At 45.8% G+C, this 21,971-nt stretch overlaps 1 protein-coding gene across 1 annotated transcript in view; it reads right to left on the bottom strand.

The window, feature by feature from the left end:
- The window catches only part of TIMM44 (translocase of inner mitochondrial membrane 44 homolog (yeast)), a 50,178-nt gene that overhangs the window by 7,557 nt on the left and 20,650 nt on the right, over positions 1 to 21,971 (bottom strand). Inside the window, exons 2-11 of the mRNA XM_014949691.1 lie at positions 18,992 to 19,099; positions 17,567 to 17,737; positions 16,997 to 17,077; positions 14,811 to 14,960; positions 12,026 to 12,165; positions 10,911 to 10,996; positions 8,439 to 8,531; positions 7,963 to 8,087; positions 6,326 to 6,376; positions 4,342 to 4,431 (exon numbers count right to left, since the gene is read on the bottom strand). Of these exons, the coding sequence (XP_014805177.1) occupies positions 4,342 to 4,431; positions 6,326 to 6,376; positions 7,963 to 8,087; positions 8,439 to 8,531; positions 10,911 to 10,996; positions 12,026 to 12,165; positions 14,811 to 14,960; positions 16,997 to 17,077; positions 17,567 to 17,737; positions 18,992 to 19,099 (1,095 nt within the window). The remainder of the gene's footprint in view (positions 1 to 4,341; positions 4,432 to 6,325; positions 6,377 to 7,962; positions 8,088 to 8,438; positions 8,532 to 10,910; positions 10,997 to 12,025; positions 12,166 to 14,810; positions 14,961 to 16,996; positions 17,078 to 17,566; positions 17,738 to 18,991; positions 19,100 to 21,971) is intronic.

Genomic DNA, 21,971 nt, shown 5'->3' with positions numbered 1-21,971 from the left:
CTCAGAGAAGAACCTAATGAGGTTCAACAAGGGCAAGTGTAGGGTCCTGCACCTGGGGAAGAAGAATGCCAGACACTAATAGAGGTTAGGGGTGGACCTGACGGAAAGCACTGCTGAGGAGAAGGATCTGGGGGTCCTGGTGGATAGGAAACTCTCCAGGAGCCACCAATGTGCCCTTGTCACCAAGAGGGACCATGGGATCCTGGGCTGTGTAGGGAAGAGTGTGGCCAGTGGGTGGAGAGAGGTCATCCTCCCCCTCTGCTCTGCACTGGGGAGGCCACAACTGGAATCCTGTGTCCAGTTCTGGGCTCCCCAGTTCAAGAGAGACAGGGAACTGCTGGAGAGAGTCCAGCGTAGGGCAACAGAGATGATGGAGGGGTTGGAGCATCTCCCTGATAAGGAAAGGCTGAGGGAGCTGGGGCTCTTGAGCCTGGAGAAGAGAAGGCTGAGGGGAGACCTTATTAATGCTGACAAGTATCTAAAGGGTGATCTGAGGGAGGATGGAGCCGGACTCTTTTCAGTGGTTCCCAGTGACAGGACGAGGGGCAACGGGCACAAGCTGGACCATGGGAAGTTCCACTCCAATCTGAGGAAGAACTTGTTTGGGGTGAGGGTGGCAGAGCCCTGGCAGAGGCTGCCCAGGGAGGGTGTGGAGTCCCCTTCTCTGGAGATCTTCAAGCCCCGTCTGGATGCTCCTGAGTGATGTGCTCTGGGCAGCCCTGCTTTGGCAGGGGAGTGGGACTGGATGATCTCTAGATCTCCAACTCTGACAATTCCATGATTCTGGGTCAGCCTCAAACCCAAGAATCAAAAACTCTTCATCAGATCAACTTCCATGACAAGACATTGAATATGACACCAATTGGCATTGATAATTTGACAACATAAATGTGCACATGGGTTCCAAGGAGGGGGAGGACCGTATCACTGTATCCCTTACAGGCACCAACACTTCCATACTGGTATTACTTTATTTTTTTTTTAGTACTATGATGCCAAAAAAAAAAAATCCTCTATAATCAAGACAGTGTAGGAGGAGTGATATAAATACTAAGTTCAGAAACTCTGTTTCACAAGACACATACTTAAAAACTACATTTAGGCAGTCAAATAAATAGTCCGGAGAAATATCAAGGATGCAAAATCCCATTAAATTTAAAGGCCGTAGCCATCTCATGGATCAGAGAGCTTTTAGCAAGTACCTGGAACAGGAGTTCAGGTGCTTATGTTTGAAAGACCCAATTTTAATGTTAATGCTGCCAACTTTGCAGCATGTGAATTCCCTTAAATCTTCTAAATGTTTTGGTTGTTTTTTTTCTAAGCTCACTAAACTGTTTTTCTGGATGAGATCACTCAACGCACTCCCATAAATCTCCCCCAGGGAAACGCATCTAAAAATTTAAACACACAACACCCTTTATCCCCCTTTCTCACAATACAGACAGTGCAACAACAACTGCACTCATTTCTGTTCCGTATCAATCAGATTCCAGCTAAGCTGTAATTTCCTTGAGGAATTTCATGCAAAAATACAAGCATCTAAAAGAAGTATAGAGTGGTTTGGGTTTGAAAGGACCTTAAAACCCATCCAGTGCCACCCCCTGCCCTGGGCAGGGACACCTCCCACCACACCAGGTTGCTCCAAGCCCCCTCCAACCTGCCCTTGAACCCCTCCAGGGATGGGGCAGCCACAGCTTCTCTGGCCAACCTGGGCCAGGCTCTCCCCACCCTCCCACCAAACAAGTTCTTCCCCACAGCTCAGCTCCATCTCCCCTCTTGCAGGGTCCAACCCTTCCCCCTCCTCCTAGGGCTCCCCTCCCTGATCCAGAGTCCCCCCCAGCTTTCCTGGAGCCCCTTGAGGGACTGGAAGGGGCTCTAAGGTCTCCCTGGAGCCTTCTCTTCTCCAGGCTGAACCCCCCCAACTCTCTCAGCCCCCCCTCCCAGCAGAGGGGCTCCAGCACCTTCTGTATGAAGCTGTTAATAAAGAAATGTCTTCGCAGTCACTACTCAGAATCTATGCACAGCTCTATACTAATTCGTATCAACAGAAGATAAAAGTTTAAAAGTTATTTAGCATACAATGGAATCGAGTCTCCCAGACAATACAGAAAAACCTTTGATTTAAGTAAGATGCTCAGGAAAAAAGCCATCGTGTTTATTACTTCCTTAGCTTTAATTTTGTTAGACTGCATTATTTATCGCTGAATATAATCAAGAAAATTGCAGAGGCCACAGAAATTTTCCTGCTCGTTTCGCACGTGCTCGTGGTTAATACCCAGAGTCACCGAAGAGGCAGGAAGGGCTTCCTCTGGACCCAGGGGGATGAGAGAAAATGAGAATTTTATCACAACCAAAAGGCAAAAGATCGGTGGGAAGAGGAGCAGACATTAGCTTTTCGTGTTAGGAGATGCCCTGGAGATGAACTCCTTGCTCCCTGAGAAGATCCGTGGTCATTAATCAAGTCCGTTCCTGCTGCTCTTTTGTTGGGCTCCACAGGTCACACTAAGTCTCTCGCTGCAGGGCGTTTCCTAACGTGTTTCTGGAGCTCTCCTGCACCCACTCCAGGTTTTTAATGATGTGGGCACAAAAGGAGAGACTCCTGTAAAGGGCAGCACACACAGAAAAACCACTCTCAGTAGTTTGCCTTTCAGCAACCCACCAGCAGCATCAGACTTCATTAGCTCCTTTTTCCATGATGGTTGCTGAATTCTTCCCGAATTCTTGTCTTGTCGGGGTGTGAGTGCAAGCAAGCAACATCTGGGCAGCCAATACACCCCACAACATCTGGAACAGCTCTCACTTTCTGGACAGCATCCTTTTATCAGCAGACTCCATTTCCATTTCTACCTGAAAGCTTCCAATCCTCCACTTCCTTACCTTGGACCCACTCACCACCCCTGTAAAATAGCTCTGTGTTCTCTGTTCCTGCAGGAATGACCCTGCACTTGGCTTTATGGTAATGTCTGAATGGACCCACCTTATAATTTTATTGAGGATAATACTGCACAGTTGGAGTATATCGGACCAGAATACTTGGTTCCAACAGAAACAGGCACTGAACGTTGCTGCCTTTGAGTCAGCGCCTTTGATGACAGAGGCAAACACTAGATCTGAGTTCAGCCTATTTCCACACGTGTTTCCAAGTGCTGATGTACAGCTCCCTGTTCCCCTCCACCCCTCGGACATCCCCTTTGAGGCAGAGGTGGTTATGGGGTATGAAAGATCTGACTAAAGTTGGTCATTTCTTTGAGATGCTCTTTCCATTGTAGGAAAGAAAAATCTGAAAGAAAACTTAGGGTCCAGTGATAGATTACACTAATTAAATAGAAGTACTACTGTAGACTTACTACTAAGTAGAACAACAACATCTCAGGCTCCTCAATAAAGGGGAACACAGAGAGTGTGGGGACTGTGCAGACATTTGGCCACAGTCTCCAACTGCTCCTAAGGAGGAAACGGCCCCACTCACAGGGGCAATTTCCTCCCCACTCATCAAGAGCCACCCAGAAGAGCAGTTAATTCTCTCTTGTAGCCATTCCTGCACAACCTGGAGTCACAGATGTACTGCTCATTATCATCCAGAGTAATCACCTGCAACACCCTTCATGGAAGCACCAGGTCACTGCTATTTGCCTTTCTCAGATGCTGGTGATTAAGCCCAAGGTGCCCTGACAGAGAGGGGGTCACTGCTATTTGCCTTTCTCAGATGCTGCCTTTAAGCCCAAGGTGCCCTGACAGAGAGGAGACAACCCACAAGGCTGTAACTTAGGTTTGATCACACAGCAGCAAGTCAGTCCCATGAGAATCACAGAACTGTAGGGGTTGGAAGATCATCTAGTCCAACCTCTCCCTTCCAGCAGCATCTGGAAGGACCCAGATGTGTCCCTCCGTGAGCAGAAATGGCAAAAAAGAGTGGCCCGAGGCAAAAAATCCAACAGTTAGAGCAAAGAAACCCCCTCCTCAGGTCACGAGGTTGTAATTACAGAATCACAGAATCTTCTAGGTTGGAAGGGACCTTAAAGATCATCTTGTCCAACCGTCAACCTCACTGACAAAAATAGACACCCACACAACAAACAAGGAGCATCATCACTAAACCAGACCTCCCAGCACTACATCAACCCGGCTTTTGAACACCTCCAGGGATGGGGCCTCAACCCCCTCCCTGGGCAGCCCATTCCAATGGCTGAGAACCCTTTCAGTGACAAAATTTTTCCTAATATCCAGCCTGAACCTCCCCTGGTGCAACTTGAGGCCATTTCCTCTTGTCCTGTTGCCTGTGACTTGAGAAAAGAGACCGACCCCCACCCCCCAAGGTGAAACACAGAAAAGGACACTCACGTCGATGTTGTCAATGTCAAGAATCCTGGAGTGGAACTGGAGCCCCATGGCTTTGGCTTGCTGGATTGGATGGGCAAGCTGACTGTAAGTCTAAATGAAGCAACAAACTTGTGTTACACGTTTGCATTTGCTCTGTCACAAAGAAAAAGGGATTTTCTGCTTAGAGAGAACCACCAAAAAAAAAAAAAAGGTAAAAGTCAAGTTTTTTGCAAATATGCTGAACACTTATGTCTGGCAAAGTATCAAACAGCTACATCAAATGCTCCGGGCTTCACATAACCAAATTCTCCCTAAAAATCCCACCTCCCGTGGCCAGAACAGGAGATCCATCATTCACAACAGAGTACATACATAACTGAGGGCACCTGAGAGCCAAAGCGCTTACGATCCTGATTTGACAGCAGACAAGGAGAGAGAGTCTGGGAACCAAGCTATTTTCCTAACGCCCAGACAGGTCCTGGAGGGAGACCAGGATTTCCTGGCTCATTTTAGGCATGTGCACATATGCTTCATTATTTATGCATCGAGAAGTGTTGTTGGGAATAGTGAATTTCTCCTGCCTTCCAGCGTTATCACCGTATTCTTGGCAGGTCTCAAACAAACAAGAGGCAGTCCCTGCCTTCCTCCCCACCATGGAGCTCTTCTAACCTTCATCACCAGCTTTTAAATGTAAATAACCCACAGAAGCTACTGGAACAAAGTCACTGGAGTGAAGGTGGAGTTACAGAGGACAGGAGGCAGAGACAGCTCCAGGAACCACAAACTACACCCTGCAGCTGGCTCCATCTACCTGCCACTTAAATAAGGTTTTGCTTTCCTGGTTTGTATTCCAACACTTTAGTGATCAATATCACACACTTAACACCTGTGACAGGACTCAAGAGCCTTTATCTCCTGCATTCACATTAATAGGATTCTCATTTCCTCCCTTGGCTTATTTTATGGATGATTCTCGACTTGTGAGCTTAATTTATAACTACAACAAGCTTAGAAGGGTTTGCTTTTTGTCTTATAAACTGCAGTGAATCTGCTACTTGCCTCTAGAAACTGGAGAAGAATCCTGTGGTGTCATTTCAAAGGTTGCTTGAACCACTAAAGAACTCTCTTTACTTTCAGAGTGCATTAAACATAAAGTAACCTTACTCTTACATACTGCAATATTGTTACAAAGATGTTCATCCACGACTGACAACAACAACAAAAATTAAATTAAAAAAACTGCCTCTTCCAGCATGTGCATTTCCAGCCCTCTGGTGGTGGTGACCAGTAAGGAGAATGTTAATTTTAAGCAGTTAAATTATTTAGAAACAGGAAAAGTATGGTTCTGCATTGCCTCCAACACGATTATTTTGGAGCAGGGCGAAGACCAGAACAAACGTCCCTCTGTGCTGTCAGGAAAGGATCTGTTTTCATGAAGTTAAGTGGACAATAAGAGAATCACTGAATTGCAACCGATTCACTACTTCAAGAAGTGGATGCAATGAAATCTACCCAACTGAAAATCCATCCCAACAAAGAAAAATGCAGTTTTCAGTTCATCTCTGCAGTGAGATTACCCAGGCTGCAGATGATCTATGCTGCAATTTCTGAACGACATCAGCCTGCCAGGACTGTTTGCTGGGACGTTGCAGTGGAGGAGAGCTGTGTGTCTGTAGTAGCTCCGAGGAGAATTTGACCCTTCCAGCAGAAAAGCATCACCTTTTTGGGTCAGCTCAAATCTCTGCACCTTCTCACCCCGTGTTGCTGGGATACAAGCTCTGCTAAAGCCCATCCAGATCAAGAAGGGCAGCACAGAACTGGAGTCAGAACAAAACTTAGTGTTTTATTGTATGAACATGTTACATGGGGAAGCAGCTGGGCAGGGCAGGTAAGCAACACCCTAGATATGACACAGCAGGACAGCTTGCAAGCACAGAAGGCACAATACACCTACTTCCAAGTGAGAATCATAACCTTTTCAGACATTTTTAGTAGCTTTACTCACCGCTTCGTAGCACCAATCTTTGAGGATATCAAGCTCTCCAGACATCATCGCCTAAAAAGAGAAAAGCAAATAAAATACATTTTAAAACGTCTCCTATATCAAAGAGTTGAAATTATCAGCACTTTCAGCAGCAAACTGCCTTAAATCCTACATCTTATGAAACTCTGGAGAAGGATAGGAGTTTCAGAGAGGAACAGCAATAAGAACTTCTATAAACACACACGTACCGAGTCAGATAATTGAGATAAAAGCTATTTTAAACCTCCTTGGCCAAAATGTCAGCAGAATTCTGGGATGAACACTGGAAGATGGGGTGTAACAGAAGCAGGTGAACAAAGATCTAAAATTTTCAAGACTGCAAAAAATTCAGTGACCAGAAAAATCACACTGCAGCTCACAAAAAAAAAAGGTTTCTCTTTAAAACACGGTGTAATAAACACCTGGAATTCATACCAAGGCAGATGCTGGGAATTCGACAGATTTCAAAATTAAGTTAGTTATACGTGGCAGGGCATTTTTCAGCATAATGCCTCTAAATCGTAGCTGATGGCATCTGTAAACTGGCTGCCTACAGTATGAAAAAAACCTCTCCTGTGGAAAATTCATTCTCCAAGAGTCCCGAGCCCATTTTTTGCAGTTTGCTTTAGTGACACGGCACCGTCAGGAGAAGCAGATTCACAGTGACAGGTCTGTCTTATTTCACTGTCACCATCACAGTTCCCCTCACTCATCAGACACACGAGTATCAGTCACCACAAAGACAGCAGTGACAAAACCTAACCAGGCATCAGTTTGGATGTTTGTATCTCTAAGCATCAGATGATTTTTTATTCATCCTATAACCTCACGACCAGGAAAACCATAAATATTTCTACCCGTGTATTAGAACTATCAGTTTGAGACGCGATCACTGCTTTGTAGGATGAAAAAATAACCCTTTGCTCTCTCTTGGCATTTGTTTCTCTCCAAGCCTCATTTTTTCCAGTCCCCTACAAATCTTTCAAAACAATTTCTGTTGTCGTTTTCCAAATCCCCTACTTTGACTCTGTCTTTTCTGACATACTGTTACAGTGAGAGGAACTACATCCATTTATACGCCAAGTCATCCTTCATCAGCGCTGTCCTCTGAGTGGTTTGATATTTTAGTCTTTAAAAACATTAAGTTCCACATACTTCCTTGACCTGTGCCAGAACTACTTTCACTGAACCATTTGTCACCACCTGGTCTTCTTCCCAAGCAGTCACAGATCATTTAGGATCCAGCAGTTAATACGTCCCAAATTCCTTCCCTTATCAATATTTGATATCACCATTTGCCCAGTACTGTTCATTCCCCTACTTCTGTTTGATCCCTCTATCATTTCACGTGGGAGAAGATGGTCAGCTCTTTTTGAGGCAAGAAAAAAACCAACTTTTCCAGCCTACTAAATTATGAAATATGGTTTTAACCTAAATTGTTATGTGGGATCCAACTCCCTTTTCCCAAGGTTATCTTGTCTTCCGTGCAAAGGTGGATGCTCGAGAAGCCAACGCTGTCCCAGCTTTTACTTGTAGCATCAGAAAACTAAAAGAAAAATCTTCCATGTTATAGTAAAGGAAAAAATAAAACGAATGTATCACACTGTGCTGCACCTTACCTCCAAGACATTGGGGATTATATCATACTCGCACTGCTTTAAAAACCGATCTTTGTCGAAGGATGGATCCACTTTGAGTATCTCTGTCAAAACCTCAGACATTTCTGTCTTCGAGAACAATCCACCTAAGAAAACAATTCAGTGAGACAGGTGGCACGACAAGTGGCACCAGAAAACAAGAGAAAAACCTTTGGTTTTACACCAGAGGGGAGGAAGAGTCACCGGGGAGGCTGCAGGGTTTACATTAGGCTTGAGATTTATCCCATCCAAGCACTTGTCATCGCCCCGCGCTGCTGATCCAGTAGCAGGCTGCTGCACTGCATGAGACTGGATAATGATCCGTGCCTTGTCATATTTTTATAAAGCTGCAGAAGCCAGCCCAAAGGTTAGTAACGCCCGAGGAACAACGCTAAGGGTCACCAGGAACAGAGCTGAAAGGCTAGAGGTGCACTTTCCCCAAAACGATGAAACATTACCTATTAAGTCAGTGACTTTGTCTGTGACAGCTCTGGAAGCTCGGATGAATGCATTATCACTTTCATCATACTTCATTTTCATTTCAAAGAACCCTGAAAGGAGAAGAGACATAAGCTGCAGTGTCCTTCCACCACAGTCCTGAATTAGGAAACGACACGCAAATAACGGGTTGAAGATCAAACCTGCTCGTTCTCTTCTAAACCTCTTTGGTGATGAACAAGTTTTAATTTCCACAGTTACTTTTCTCCTCATTTTCCTGCAATGTTCATAGCTATCAATAACTGTCACCAGGAAAACGATGGTTTCTCTGACTTCAGCAGCCAGGAACTGGGCCTTCTATGCAGATTTTCAAATAGAAAATCACATTTTCAAATAGAAAATCAATTTTCAAATAGAAAATCACCAGTAGCAATCTGCTCATACCCCCCGATCCAGCCTGCTGCAGGGGGTAGGGGGACAGGAAACCAACACTAGAAAGTTGAACTGGGGAAGGAAAACCCAAGACTAGACATTAAACCTTGTCGATTTTTAATAAAATAGCAAGACACCATAAGGATGAGGTTTTTAAGCAGCTCTACATACTTCTCAACCTTGGTAAGAAAGCAAGCCAAGCATGGCACAAAACTACACAAGTCATTGATAGGGAAGGAGAACTACAAACAAAATCTCAAAGGCAGAAAGAAGGGCAGGGGGTGAAGCAAGATTTTAAAAAAAAAAAGCCATTTAAACAAGCAGGCATCGTTGCAACAAACTAAGGGCTCAATCAACCTATTATCTGTCTCTGGACACCATCAGATGGACCAGAAGTGCAGAAGGTAGTTCTGGATAACGAGCCCTGCAGGGAAGCTTCTTCCCACCAGGTCAATTAACAATTGGAATCGTGCCCTGAGGTTTGTGCTCCTTCCAAAAACCACAGAGTGTTCTGGGGACAGGTGGTGCGTAAAGGGAGAGCGCGCGCCGCGAAGCCTCTGCAGCCACATCTGCAGTGCTGCCCAAATTGCAAAATCACTAGGGGAAGAGGCATAAAACGTAGAGAATGGCACAGAAACGCACAGATGGCACAGGAGAGGAGGATGCAACATGTGGGGAGTTTTAAGAGCTACGAGCATCTCTCCTCAGAAAGGCCAACAAACGGGACGTAAAAACCCGGTCTTGGATACCTCCCAAGGAGGCTCTGCTTTAAAAAGAAGTTGGGAAGAAACACAATCCAAAGTTAATTATTTATGTTGCACTTTTACACAGTCTTCCTTCCCTTAACAAGTCATTTACCCTGCAGTGCACCGGCAGCGATTATTTTGATTTGTTGAAGGATTCTGGTCTCAGGCTTCTTTATGCCTTTCAGAAACATTAAGTGTCTGGATAACTATAACTATCAAAAGTCATTGCCTACTGCGGTACGGATATTCAGTATTTTTAGATTTTGCAATAAAAACCAGAAAGGAGGCGAAGTCCCACACATTCCAGAGTTCTCAGCAGATGACAACAGAAACCAGCTCACTGAAGGGAAGATTTTGCCTTGTTAGAAGCTCAAGGTCAGGAAGAAGAGATCTGCCTGCCTTCTCCCTCATGCCATGTGGACACACCCCGGCCTCCTCCCAGTGCCATAGAATCATCTGGGTTGGAAGGGACCTTCAAGATCATCTCGTCCAACCATCAACCTAACTCTGATAAAATCTATCACTAAAACGTGTCTCTAAGCACTATGTCAACTCTTTTGAATCCCTGCAGGGATGGTGCCTCAACCACTTCCCTGGGCAGCCCATTCCAAGGCTTCATAACCCTTTCAGTGTCAAAATTTTTCCTAATATCCAATCTGAACCTCCCCTTGCGCAACCCCTGCCAGGGTGGATCTGACTAGGGAAAGAAAAAATAGAAAAAAAAAAAGAATAACAGAGTTCAATTCTCTTTAAGGAATGGGGAAAGCAGGTTTTGATACCTACTGGGAGCAGGGACTGATCAAAATCAATGCCTGACTGGGGGAAGGGTCCGAACACAGATGGAGCAGCTTGGAAAAGCTGCAGTGTTGTCAACTGCACCACCTCACAGCACCAGCTACAACACAAAAGGTTGGTGCTGGTCTCTTCTCACAGGTAATTAACAATAGAACAAGAGGGAATGGCTTCAAGCTCCAACAGGGGAGGTTTAGATTGAACATTAGGAAGGAATTTTTCACCCAAAGAGTGGTCGGGCATTGGAACAGGCTGCCCAGGGAGGGGGGGGAGTCCCCATCCCTGGCTGTGTTTAAGGGCCGTTTAGATGCAGTGCTGAGGGACATGGTGTAGGGGAGGACTTTGTAGAGTAGGGCAGATGGTTGGACTCGATGATCCCAAGGGTCTCTTCCAACCTCAATGATTCTATGAAAAGAAACGGCTGGGATCCACATGATGTTGAGACTAGTTGCACAGATGGCATTAGATCCAACACAGCAAGAATGAGAACGCAGAAAATACCGTTGTCTTTGGAGTACTTACTGTTGAAGACCACATTGTTGTCCTTGAAATCTTTCCACTGCTGGTACCATTTTGAGTCTTTGTGCAGCACCACACCCATGGCCTCCCTGGAAAGTGCAGGAGAGAGAGAGGCACTTGTGAACAAGTAATGTACAACCACACGAGAATAAAAAGGAGGAGATCCTGAGGAATATCACTGCAGCATCACCGAGGCTGATACATCACAGAAATGAAACAGGACTTAGTGGAGCGTGGAGCAGGGTAAGCAAAGGAGCTCCAACTTAGTCCCTTCGAACATAATTCAACAGCAGGATGTTAGAACTGAGAAAAAACACCACACACCCAACTCAGAATTTCAGATCAGAATATTGTGTACCCACTTTATAATTCCAAATGCCCAACTTCACTATCAGAAGATTCAGCATCATCAATTTACGCTAGAAATTTGCTCCCAGACCTGCTCTGCCAGGTCAAGCCTCACCCCCCTGCCTCACTTCACCACCTGGATTTTAACCACCCCTGACCTGTAGTTGAGTTTTAAAGTTTATTATCAAATAACTGGCAACTCCAGTTTTGGAGTCCTCAACCAGCTTTGGAGTCCTCAACACAGGAAGGACATGGATCTGTTGGAATGGGGCCAGAGGGCCACGAAGATGATCAGAGGGATGGAGCACCTCCCCTGTGAGGACAGGCTGGGAGAGCTGGGGTTGTTCAGCCTGGAGAAGAGAAGGCTCTGGGGAGACCTTAGAGCAGCCTTTCAATATCTGAAGGGGCTCCAGGAGAGCTGGGGAGGGACTCTTTGTCAGGAAGTGCAGTGACAGGAGAAGGGGGAATGGTTTTTAAATTGGAAGAGGGGAGATTTAGATTAGATACCAGAAAGAAATTCTTTACAGTGAGGGTGGTGAGACACTGGAACAGGTTGCCCAGAGAAGCTGTGGCTGCCCCATCCCTGGAGGGGTTCAAGGCCAGGCTGGAGGGGGCTTGGAGCAACCTGCTCTAGTGGGAGGTGTCCCTGCCCAGGGCAGGGGGGTTGGAACTCGATGATCTTTAAGGTCCCTTCCAACCCAAACCATTCTATGATTCTATGATTAAATTATACCCAGAAATATTCACCCTAAATTACATCCAATACATACTCATTAGCTTCAAATATTCGCTCCTCTTTAATCCTCTCGCCTGAGAACTCTGTTCTTTTTCGTAGTCGCTCCGGACGTTTGTAAGGACCGGTCTGGCCTAAAACACTTTCATCAATTTCCTTCTTAACTGTTTCTACTCCCTGAAAGGAAAATATCCCTATTAGGTTGATTTATCATTCCACCCCCCATCCCATCCCAGAAACTGAAAATTGCTTCTGCTGTAGGAAAAAAAAAAAAAAAGATAAAAAAAATGGTAAAAGCTCACGGGTTATTCTCCTCTCCCTTACTCAGCAAATCCTTCTTTGCTGATGTTTATTGATACACCAGGACCAAGACCTTCTCCTTAACATTTTAACAGTGTAGGACAGTAAATGGATGGTTGTATTGAATCAACTTGACACAAAAATAACAATACAGTAGAAGCTATGGACGCAGTCAAACCTTACAGCTCACAAGGGGTAACCTCTACAGAGTTTAAATTGGAATAAATCAACCCAGATGAAGGCAGCCCCCAAGAGCACTCAGCAGCTGCTGATAGAATAAGCTGATAGATAAGTAAATGATAAAATGATTCCCATTATCCAAAAGTAGGGGACAAAAAAGACTTCAGGACACCATCAACTCGCTGCAAAGCCATCTCAAAAGTCAATAAAATCCAAGTTCTGGGCCCAAGGTTAAACAAACAGCAGTACTGCTTTCCCCAAAACAAAAAGGAACCTCACTTTTTATAGAATTCTACATACCTTCTAGCTAAGAAAATAGCTTCGAAGCAAACTGGTTTTTGTCAGAGAAGAAAAGTTTAAAAAAAAAAAAGTAGTTGAGCTTATACTAAAGGAGAGTAGGAGACATTCCCCCTCTTGGGTGAGGCTACATCAAAAAAAAGGACTTGATAAATCTGGACCGATCTGTATCTCGTCAGTGAACAGCAACAGCCTTAGTTCAGATTCTGCCAAGAGGCAGCTGCATCCTACCACGACTTTTGGTGGCAATTTTTGTCATACACTTCAACAGGAATTGGGACTAAGTGGCATTTTTAGTGTTTCTCCTTCATCTTGGCTGCTCTACTTTCCCTGCTGAACTTTTGAGCGGGACTTTCTCTAATGACTGTTACCTACAAAAGATCTGTGGCACAATAAATACTTCCCTATTCCAACTAGACACACACAGGCAGAAAGGGATTTTATATATACTCTATTTACAGCTATTTCCCAATCTGCCTTTTTATTGGGGACATGTCAGTTATGGAGCCCAAAGCATCACCTGGCTTTATGGGGCCTGTTATTATTCAACTTTATTTTATGCAGGAATATTCTGGAGAACACACAAAGTGTCCAACATCCTTTGACAGCAGGAGCCCCCCTCCCCTGCTGAAGGTGACTCCTTCCTTAAAGTTACACCATTGCTCAGGGCCTAGATGGAAGAGATGCCAGAGATCTGATACGAAGCAGAAATTGGAGTTTAAGTGACTTTATGCACCAAGGATAAGCAAATAAAAAGCTCCAAAACTCAATCTGTCCCTACTGACTATAAAAAACGATCTGAGGGACCTGGGAGACAAGACACAAGCCCATCTTGTGGCTCTACATTATACAAATAAAATATCTCCTAAATACTGAAGCAAAGGGGGTGTCAAAATGAGACTATTACTACAATTTCAAAAATAGCATATTTGGTTTTCTGAAGCAGTAAACTAAATATTCTAAATACTATAAAGTAGAGCAAAGCTACAAGAACTGCTCGCAGCCTCTAAAAGCTCAGTGAATCACTTAAATCTGACAATGAATCAAAAGGTTTATCTGTTTACAGGGAGAACAAATCTTTAAGCCTCCAAAAATTTACTTTAAGGTCTCATAAAATCACTCCCTGCTTATAAGGGCTGGCCTGGCAGCGGGTTTCATGGAAGGAACAAACAGTTCTCAGATTAGGAGGCTGCTGGGGTGAGATAACAGGTTTCATTACAGACACACAGATACAAAAAAAAATAGTGTATAATGTGATCTGCAGCTATGGCTAGAAGTGACCTTTGGCAGATGAACACAGAAAGAGGGGGACTGACACAACTGACACTCCATCTGGCCTGGTGTCCCCTCTTACAAGCTAAATCCAATGCTTCAGAGGAGGCAAAAAAAAAAACAGTCAAGGGGAACACTTATTTTAGGCTAACTACCATCGACTGGTGACATATAAGCACTTAGGTATTTTCTAGAAAATGAGAGCTTTAATTGAGCCAGTTTGTTCCCAAGAGTACCACCAGTGCCTGCCCCACAAGCAAAGCAACTGATTGAAGGACAAGAGGGAATGGGCACAAACTTGTACAGAAGAAGTTCCATCTCAACATGAGGAGGAACTTCTTTCCTGTGAGGGTGGCAGAGCCCTGGAAGAGGCTGCCCAGAGAAGTGGTGGAGTCTCCTTCTCTGGAGACATTCAAACCCCCCTGAACACGTTCCTGTGGGATCTGGGTGATCCTGCTCTGGCAGGAGGTTGGAGGAGATGATCTCCAGAGGTCCCTTCCAACCCCAGATCATTCTGGGATTCTGTGATTTTTCCAGTAACACATTTCAGCAGCAGCTCAGCTGCTCCAGACTCAGACTGTTCTAGGGCTGCAGAGTGAGTGTGAGACTTGCCAAATGCACCTCCTGAATTTCTCAGCTTATTCCAGTGTGGCTCACAAGGTCTTGCTGCAAAGAGTTTTGCATTTAATTTTAGACTCAGCACAAACTCGCACAGAACTTCCACGTTAATGAGCTGTGCCCGCAGTGCTGGGTCCTGCAAAGGACTTATGTACCTGAGAAAAAGCTTTGAAGGCTGCTGTCTTGCCTAATTTCTCCCCTCCTTTTGTCACTGACTCCGCAGACTGCTTTGCTGTTTTTGCTGCTTCTTCCACCCCTTCCTTTATCTTCCGGCCAATGTCGCTCTTACTTACTTCATCCAAACTCTGCAAAACAAGAAAGAAAAGGTCATTTCACGCAAAACAGGTGAAAACTTACTCTGAGTAATCCCTCTTTGTGAAGAGAAGGCCCACTGGCCCTGAAGAGAAGGACAAATGAAGCATGAGTTAAAATACCCCAGCCCTTTCCTTTGAAGCAATCAGGTACTTCTTGCTTCTTAAGAGAAGGTACAGAAGTGGTTGAGAGAGCTCTCTGCTACGCAACTCTTCCTCTGGAGTTAGAAATGCTTTTCCCAACCCAAAATCTTCAAGTACATCTCTCTGGCTGTGTTTACAGAGCCAGGATCTCCCGTGCAAGAGGCTAAAAGGACTCAGCCAGTAGCTGGTCACCCTTTCATTCTGCACCAGCACCCTCAGATCCTCAAGGATCTCAGAAATCTCACTGGAGCTGGACAACCAATCCTGGATGGGTCACAGGCCACAACCGCAGAGGAAGAGAAATGTCAGGAGAATGGTTTTCCCTGGTTTTCAATGAGATTTGGCAAATAAAGATGCTTGATAGTACTGAAAAGATCCTGGTTATATCCACATCCAGCTCATGACTGGCACAATTCAACTGACAGATAAGGAACAGCCTCCCCAAGGGCTTCTCAGCTGTAACTTACCATGGAAAAATCTTCTGCTCCCTTTAAAAGACAGAGCAGTAAGTTTCCAATCACTGTAGATTTAATGACTCAAATCAGCAGGAGGGAAAAACAAGACTCAGGTGCCTGGGAATAACTGTCAGGGTGGCAGATACTGCAAGAGCCCTTCTCCAGCTCCTCAGGCTCAGTGCCATCTCCTGGGGACTGACAGGGCTGCAGCAGAAGGAAGGCTGAGGACAAACCCAGCAGTAGATCTCCAAGCCAGTTGACCAGCAGGCACTTTGGCCACAAAGGAGTAAGTAGGACCAGAGTTGTCCTCTCCTGGACCTGCTCTCTCTTCCTCCTGTCAGCCCTGGAGCCTCTGAGCAGCCAGTGCAGCCTGTGCCCACAGGTTACCCTGTCCTGGAGTCATTCCCCAGCTCCTCTGGAAGCATCTCGGGGGATACACTGAATGGATGGGGACTCCTTGACTTCCCCATGCTGAGATGTGGACAGAAAAGAGGGAGTAAGGTATAAAAGGTCTTGCACCCCACTGAAGGCTGCCCAAATAGCCCAGTTTTGCATCAGCTGAACTCACGAAAACTGTAACACCACAGATCAGCCCCTACAGGTGCCACATCCACCTGATTTATTCTGTATTTAAAACACTACGAGGTAGATTCCTCAGAAATTTACTCCAGAGAAAACAAAAAAAATCTGCTGCGTGGATGAACTCAGAAAAGAAATGAAATAAACGAGCACGAGGTGCAGTGCTTAGTCCCAGCCTGAAAAAAATCACTTGAATTCAATCTCTTAAAAGCAGGTCTGCACAGACACAGAGATCTTTAAAGTCTGAGCCTAGAATGGAAGACACTCAAACCTGTTAGGTGTGAACACCACCTGCTCCTCCAGGCATTTTGTTACTCCCAGAGAGCCACGGGATCACTTGCAGCACAAGAACTTGGAGGAGAGCACCTCAACTCTCCCACCAGCACTTGGTACAACACCTGGAGCCTCTGATGTTGCACATCTTCTTCAACATGCAGTAAGAACCCCACCACGTTAGTAACAAAGCATGAGTGTGAAGAGCATGACATCTCCTAAACAGCTTTCCAGGCTGACCTTCCAGCATTACTCTAACTGCCCTCAGGTGGAAGAATCACCCTGAGGCTTTTTTTTTTTACTGCTAGAAAATGCAGAACCATAAGGACCATTTCCAGTCTCCAAACCTGACAGAACCACTGTCCTCTGACCATACACTAACTGAATAAATCTATCATATACTATTGCTGCAATTTTCTTAATGACTCTGGCCTTAAAGACTCATAATAGTGATCACTTTTGGAATAGCAACCACTTTTCAGCAAGAAAAAAGCAGGAGTGATAATTGGAATGCACACAAAACACATAACTTAGAGCAGAACTGCCCTAGGGAAAGGTTCTTCCAAAGCAGCATTTTACCTCTTTAACTGTACCAGTTATTTCTTCAAGTTTCTTTTTAATCACTTCTGAGGTCTTCACTGTTTCGGATTCAATGGTTTTCTGTGGAAAAAAAAAGACCATGGTGCATTTAACTATGAGGATAGAAAATACTCAGAAGCAGTTCAGCACAGAGCACACCCCATTAACGCTGGAACTGAGGGCAAGAAGAGCTACATCTCAGGGAGCACAAACTTGAGTAACCAGCATCAGCATTTCATTTTTGCAAGCAATGCTGTTTATAATTCTTCAAAGAATGCAAAAGAAGTATTTAATTACTGCCAACATGAAATTTAATGTCTCATTATTTAATCTGCTTGTTATTTGGGAAATCCAGTGAAGGGTCTCCTGAAAAGATTTTCCACTAAAAAACCCCAAACCACTCTAACGCCTCTATTTACCAGTATTTCCAGCCAAGCAGAACTTCTCATAAAAACTGGCATTCTGAACCAAACACTTCATTTGCAGAAAGATTCAGATTTACATTCAGCACAGGAATAGCTCAGGGACTGGGCGATGAAAACATCAAAGGAATTCAAGAAGAAGACTTACATATTTCCTCCTCGCTTCTCGAAGCGCATCCGATTCTTCCAGCTTTTTAGCTTCATCTCGGAATTTTTTAATACTTTCTTTCATCTCCTTGTTTTTTGCTAATTCCTGTTTGATGTTCTCCACAAAACCAGATATAAAGCCCTTTCTTCCTCCGGAAGAGTAGCATCTAGACTAAAGAAAATCATTACATGTTGTAGAATCCAAAGAGACATTAAATTTCAAAAGTAACTGAATCTCCCTGCTGGTTTTGATGAGGCAAATACTGGGTCACTTCTACTGCATTGAATATTGGGGAAAAAATACAGCTATCTTGAAAAAGCAGCAGGTTACCCACAAACCAGCCAGATTTCTACAACAACACATTTCTCATGCCCTGTGAAGTACATCTATATAGGCACTAAAAAAGATGGTTCTCCAGAAGTTTAACTCTAGAGGTTAGTTCAAGGTTAAACAATAGTAGATGAACCTCCCTGTGAAGTACATCTATATAGGCACTAAAGATGGTTCTCCAGAAGTTTAACTCCAGAGGTTAGTTCAGGGTTAAATAACAATAGATGAACCCGACCTGCTGGAGAGCAGCTCTGAGGAAAAAGACCTGGGAGTCCCGGTGGGCAACAGGATGCCCATGAGCCAGCAATGGGCCCCTGTGGCCAAGAAGACCAATGGCATCCTGGGGGGCATCAGGAAGAGTGTGAGCAGCAGGTCGACAGAGGTCATCCTGCCCCTCTGCTCTGCCCTGGGGAGGCCCCAGCTGGAGCACTGGGACCAGTTCTGAGCTCCCCAGTTCAAGAAGGACAGGCAGCTGCAGGAGAGGGGACAGCAGAGGGACACAAAGATGATGAGGGAACTAGAACATCTCTCTGATGAGGAAAGGCTGAGGGACTTGGGGCTTTTTAGTCTGGAGAAGAGAAGGCTGAGGGGGGATCTGATCAACACCTATAAATACTTAAAGGATGGGTGTCAGGAGGATGGGGCCAGGCTTTTCTCAGTGGTGCCCAGGGACAGGACAAGAGGGAAAGGGCACAAACTTCAACGTGGGAAGTTCCATCTAAACATGAGGAGGAACTTCTTTCCTGTGAGGGTGGCAGAGCCCTGGCAGAGGCTGCCCAGGGAGGTGGTGGAGTCTCCATCTCTAGAGACATTCAAACCCACCTGGACACGTTCCTGTGGGACCTGCTCTGGGTGGACCTGCTGTGGCAGGGGGTTGGAGGAGATGATCTCCAGAGGTCCCTTCCAACCCCGTATCATTCTGTGACTCTCTCACTTCGATTCAACTACTACAAAATTCCTCAAGTTCATTATCTTAAAAGGTTTCAACCTAGAACTGGTGCTTCTCAGAAACATGCCCACATCTGGGAGATCAGCGCTCTAATGGGAAACCACTTTTGGCCCGAAACAACAAAAAAAATTCAGCTGTTTACCAACCTGATGGATGTCTAAAACTGGCCTGCTCAGTCTGTACACTGTACCCGGGGGGACGGCGGGAACTGGGTATCTCCTGGATATGAGCCATATCCCACTGATGAGGCATTTCTGCAAGGAAAACATTAGGTTAGTGCACAACAGAAACCACAGCAGTCTTAAAGAGCCAAGGGGAAAAGAAAAAAAAAGGAAAGAATACTGCAAATATTCACTGATCTTCTGAGAAAGCATCCTAAATGCTGCCAAGAAATGCCACAGGCTGGTTTGATAAGAGTCATCCATAAAAGCTCTGTTCCATGTTTGAGCAGTGCTCCATCCACTTACAAGTTCATTTTGGTAAAATCAAAGTTGCAGCCCAAAACAGGGCGACGTGCTCTTTGCCATCACTTGAAAGAACATATGTGGCTTCACAGAACCGTGATTTTATCAAAACGGTGACGGCACAAATAAATCCATCCTTGAGTTGAAACATCTGCTAGCCATGAGAAGCAGCACATGGGCTTTTTTCTACGAAAACTGGCTTCAAACATAACTCTCTCTGAAGTGTGGAGGAAAGCCAGGACCCCTCTGTAGAGATTTGTGCTGCCTGAAGTTGGAGATAAACACTTTTTGTCTCAAGTCACAGAACACAAGCATTAGATCACAGAACCATCACTGAGAAATTCTGCTGCACCCTCCTGAGATCACAAGTTGCAAACTCTTGCATCATGTGGCTTATCCTTCAGTGACTCCATCCTCTGAGACCAAGAGGAGACCACGCAGAGCTCGTAAATTCTTTGCTCTCTTAAAACAGTCTCTCAGCATTGACCTAACTCCTCTTTCCCACACTCTGGGAAAATCTATTCGGCCTGTCCTTGGACTCCAGACAGGGAAAAGCTGCTCCTTTTCCCTCAAACTAACTCCCTGTTCTTAACAAATCGTGCAAGACAAGCTCTTTCCCTACTTGATGATCTCACAAACTGCTCACCCTAAAAAATAAAAAAAAAAAACCTATAAAACAAACATGGACAAATCGTAGAATGGTTTGGGTTGGAATGGACCATAAAGCCCATCCAGTGCCACCCCCTGCCCTGGGCAGGGACACCTCCCACCACACCAGGTTGCTCCAAGCCCCCTCCAACCTGCCCTTGAACCCCTCCAGGGATGGGGCAGCCACAGCTTCTCTGGCCAACCTGGGCCAGGCTCTCACCACCCTCACACCAAACAAGTTCTTCCCCACATCTCAGCTCCATCTCCCCTCTTTCAGGATCAAACCCTTCCCCCTCGTCCTATGGCTCCCCTCCCTCATCCAGAGTCCCTCCCCAGCTTTCCTGGAGCCCCTTGAGGGACTGGAAGGGACTCTAAGGTCTCCCTGGAGCCTTGTCTTCTCCAGGCTGAACCCCCCCAACTCTCTCAGCCTGTCCTCACAGCAGAGGGGCTCCAGCCCTCTCATCATTTTTGTGGCTATTTTTAAGCTAAGAATATTTAATTCTGTGGCTGAGCTAACAATAACATGTCCACCACTTTATCAGGCTCCTAGATGTTGAAAAGGTTTTGTGAAGAGCAGCAGTGTCTGGTCCTCAGAGCCAGCATGGCCCAACGCCATGGGCTAAATCCAGCCCTTCCATCCAGCAGCAGGAATGGTGTAATTGCCCCACAATCCCTGCTGGCCCAAAGACACGTGTTACATTAACTCGCTGGTTTCGACATCTCTATTAACTCAGGTCTTTTAAATTCAGCTCCCTTTTATTTATTTGTTTGTTTGTCCAGTTCTGGGTTCCCCAGTTCAAGAAGGACAGGGAACTGCTGGAGAGGGGAGAGAGCAAAGGGCTACAAAGATGATGAGGGGCCTGGAGCATCTCTCTTATGAGGAAAGGCTGAGGGACTTGGGTCTGTTTAGTCTGGAGAAGACTGAGAGGGATATCATCTATGCTTATAAATACTGAAAGGGTGGGTGTCAGGAGGATGGGGCCAGGCTTCTCTCAGTGGTGCCCAGGGACAGGACAAGAGGGAAAGGGCACAAACTTGACCATGGGAAGTTCCATCCAAACCTGAGGAGGAACTTCTTTCCTGTGAGGGTGGCAGAGCCCTGGAAGAGGCTGCCCAGGGAGGTGGTGGAGTCTCCTTCTCTGGAGACATTCAAACCCGCCTGGACACGTTCCTGTGGGACCTGCTCTGGGTGACCCTGCTCTGGCAGGGGGTCGGAGGAGATGATCTCCAGAGGTCCCTTCCAACCCCTTCCAACCCATATTATCCTGTGATTCTGTGATTGCCTCCATAGCTGTATCTAAGTTCCACTACCTTAAAGTAGTGAGTTTAAACCAAGGCTCTCCGGAGCCTTTGAACCTTGCTGCCCAGTCCATCCCTACGGCCAGGCTTTGAAACAAGAACAAGCTAGATATTATATGCACAACTCAAACATCTATATTAACTGTAAGAATGGCACTAAAACCTGGGGCAGGCTTTTAAATCCAACTGGATTTAAATGAGCGAAATTCTTGACCAAAAGCTTGATTTCTTCCATGCTACTAAGCAAAAATGCTTAATCCCACCTTTAGCTTTGGCGACAAAAGAAGATCAACCACCCTCAAAACCTGTCGTGCTACAAAGCGGCGTTGAAAGCCAGAACCTTTGCATTCTATTCACACACATCCTTTCACCTAGACCCGGGGGGGAAAATTTAACCCAGGTTTAAATTTAAACCTTGCAAGAGGCCACCAGCGGAGCTGCCCATCACAGAGAGCTCCGTGAAGCTCCAAGGCCGACCTGTGGGCTGTCCTTCGCTGAGCTCGATGGTGGCATAAGCAGGGACACCGAGGCAGGGAGAGACGCCGGGGCCCGGTTCCCTCTGCCCCCAGGCACCATCACTCCGGGCCCCACAGCCCTCAGGGCAGGGTCAGAGCCGGGCCAGGGCAGGACGGTCCCTCCCCGGTGTCCCCACCTCAGCGGCCCCGGTACCTCAGCAACCTCCTGGTACCTCAGCGGCCTCCCTGATACCTCAGCA

The sequence above is a fragment of the Calidris pugnax genome, unplaced genomic scaffold, assembly GCF_001431845.1.
Source record: "Calidris pugnax isolate Ruff unplaced genomic scaffold, ASM143184v1 scaffold173, whole genome shotgun sequence".
Lineage (NCBI taxonomy): Eukaryota > Metazoa > Chordata > Aves > Charadriiformes > Scolopacidae > Calidris > Calidris pugnax.
Note: the sequence above shows the minus strand (reverse complement) of the source record. Positions and strands in the feature narration are given on the sequence as shown.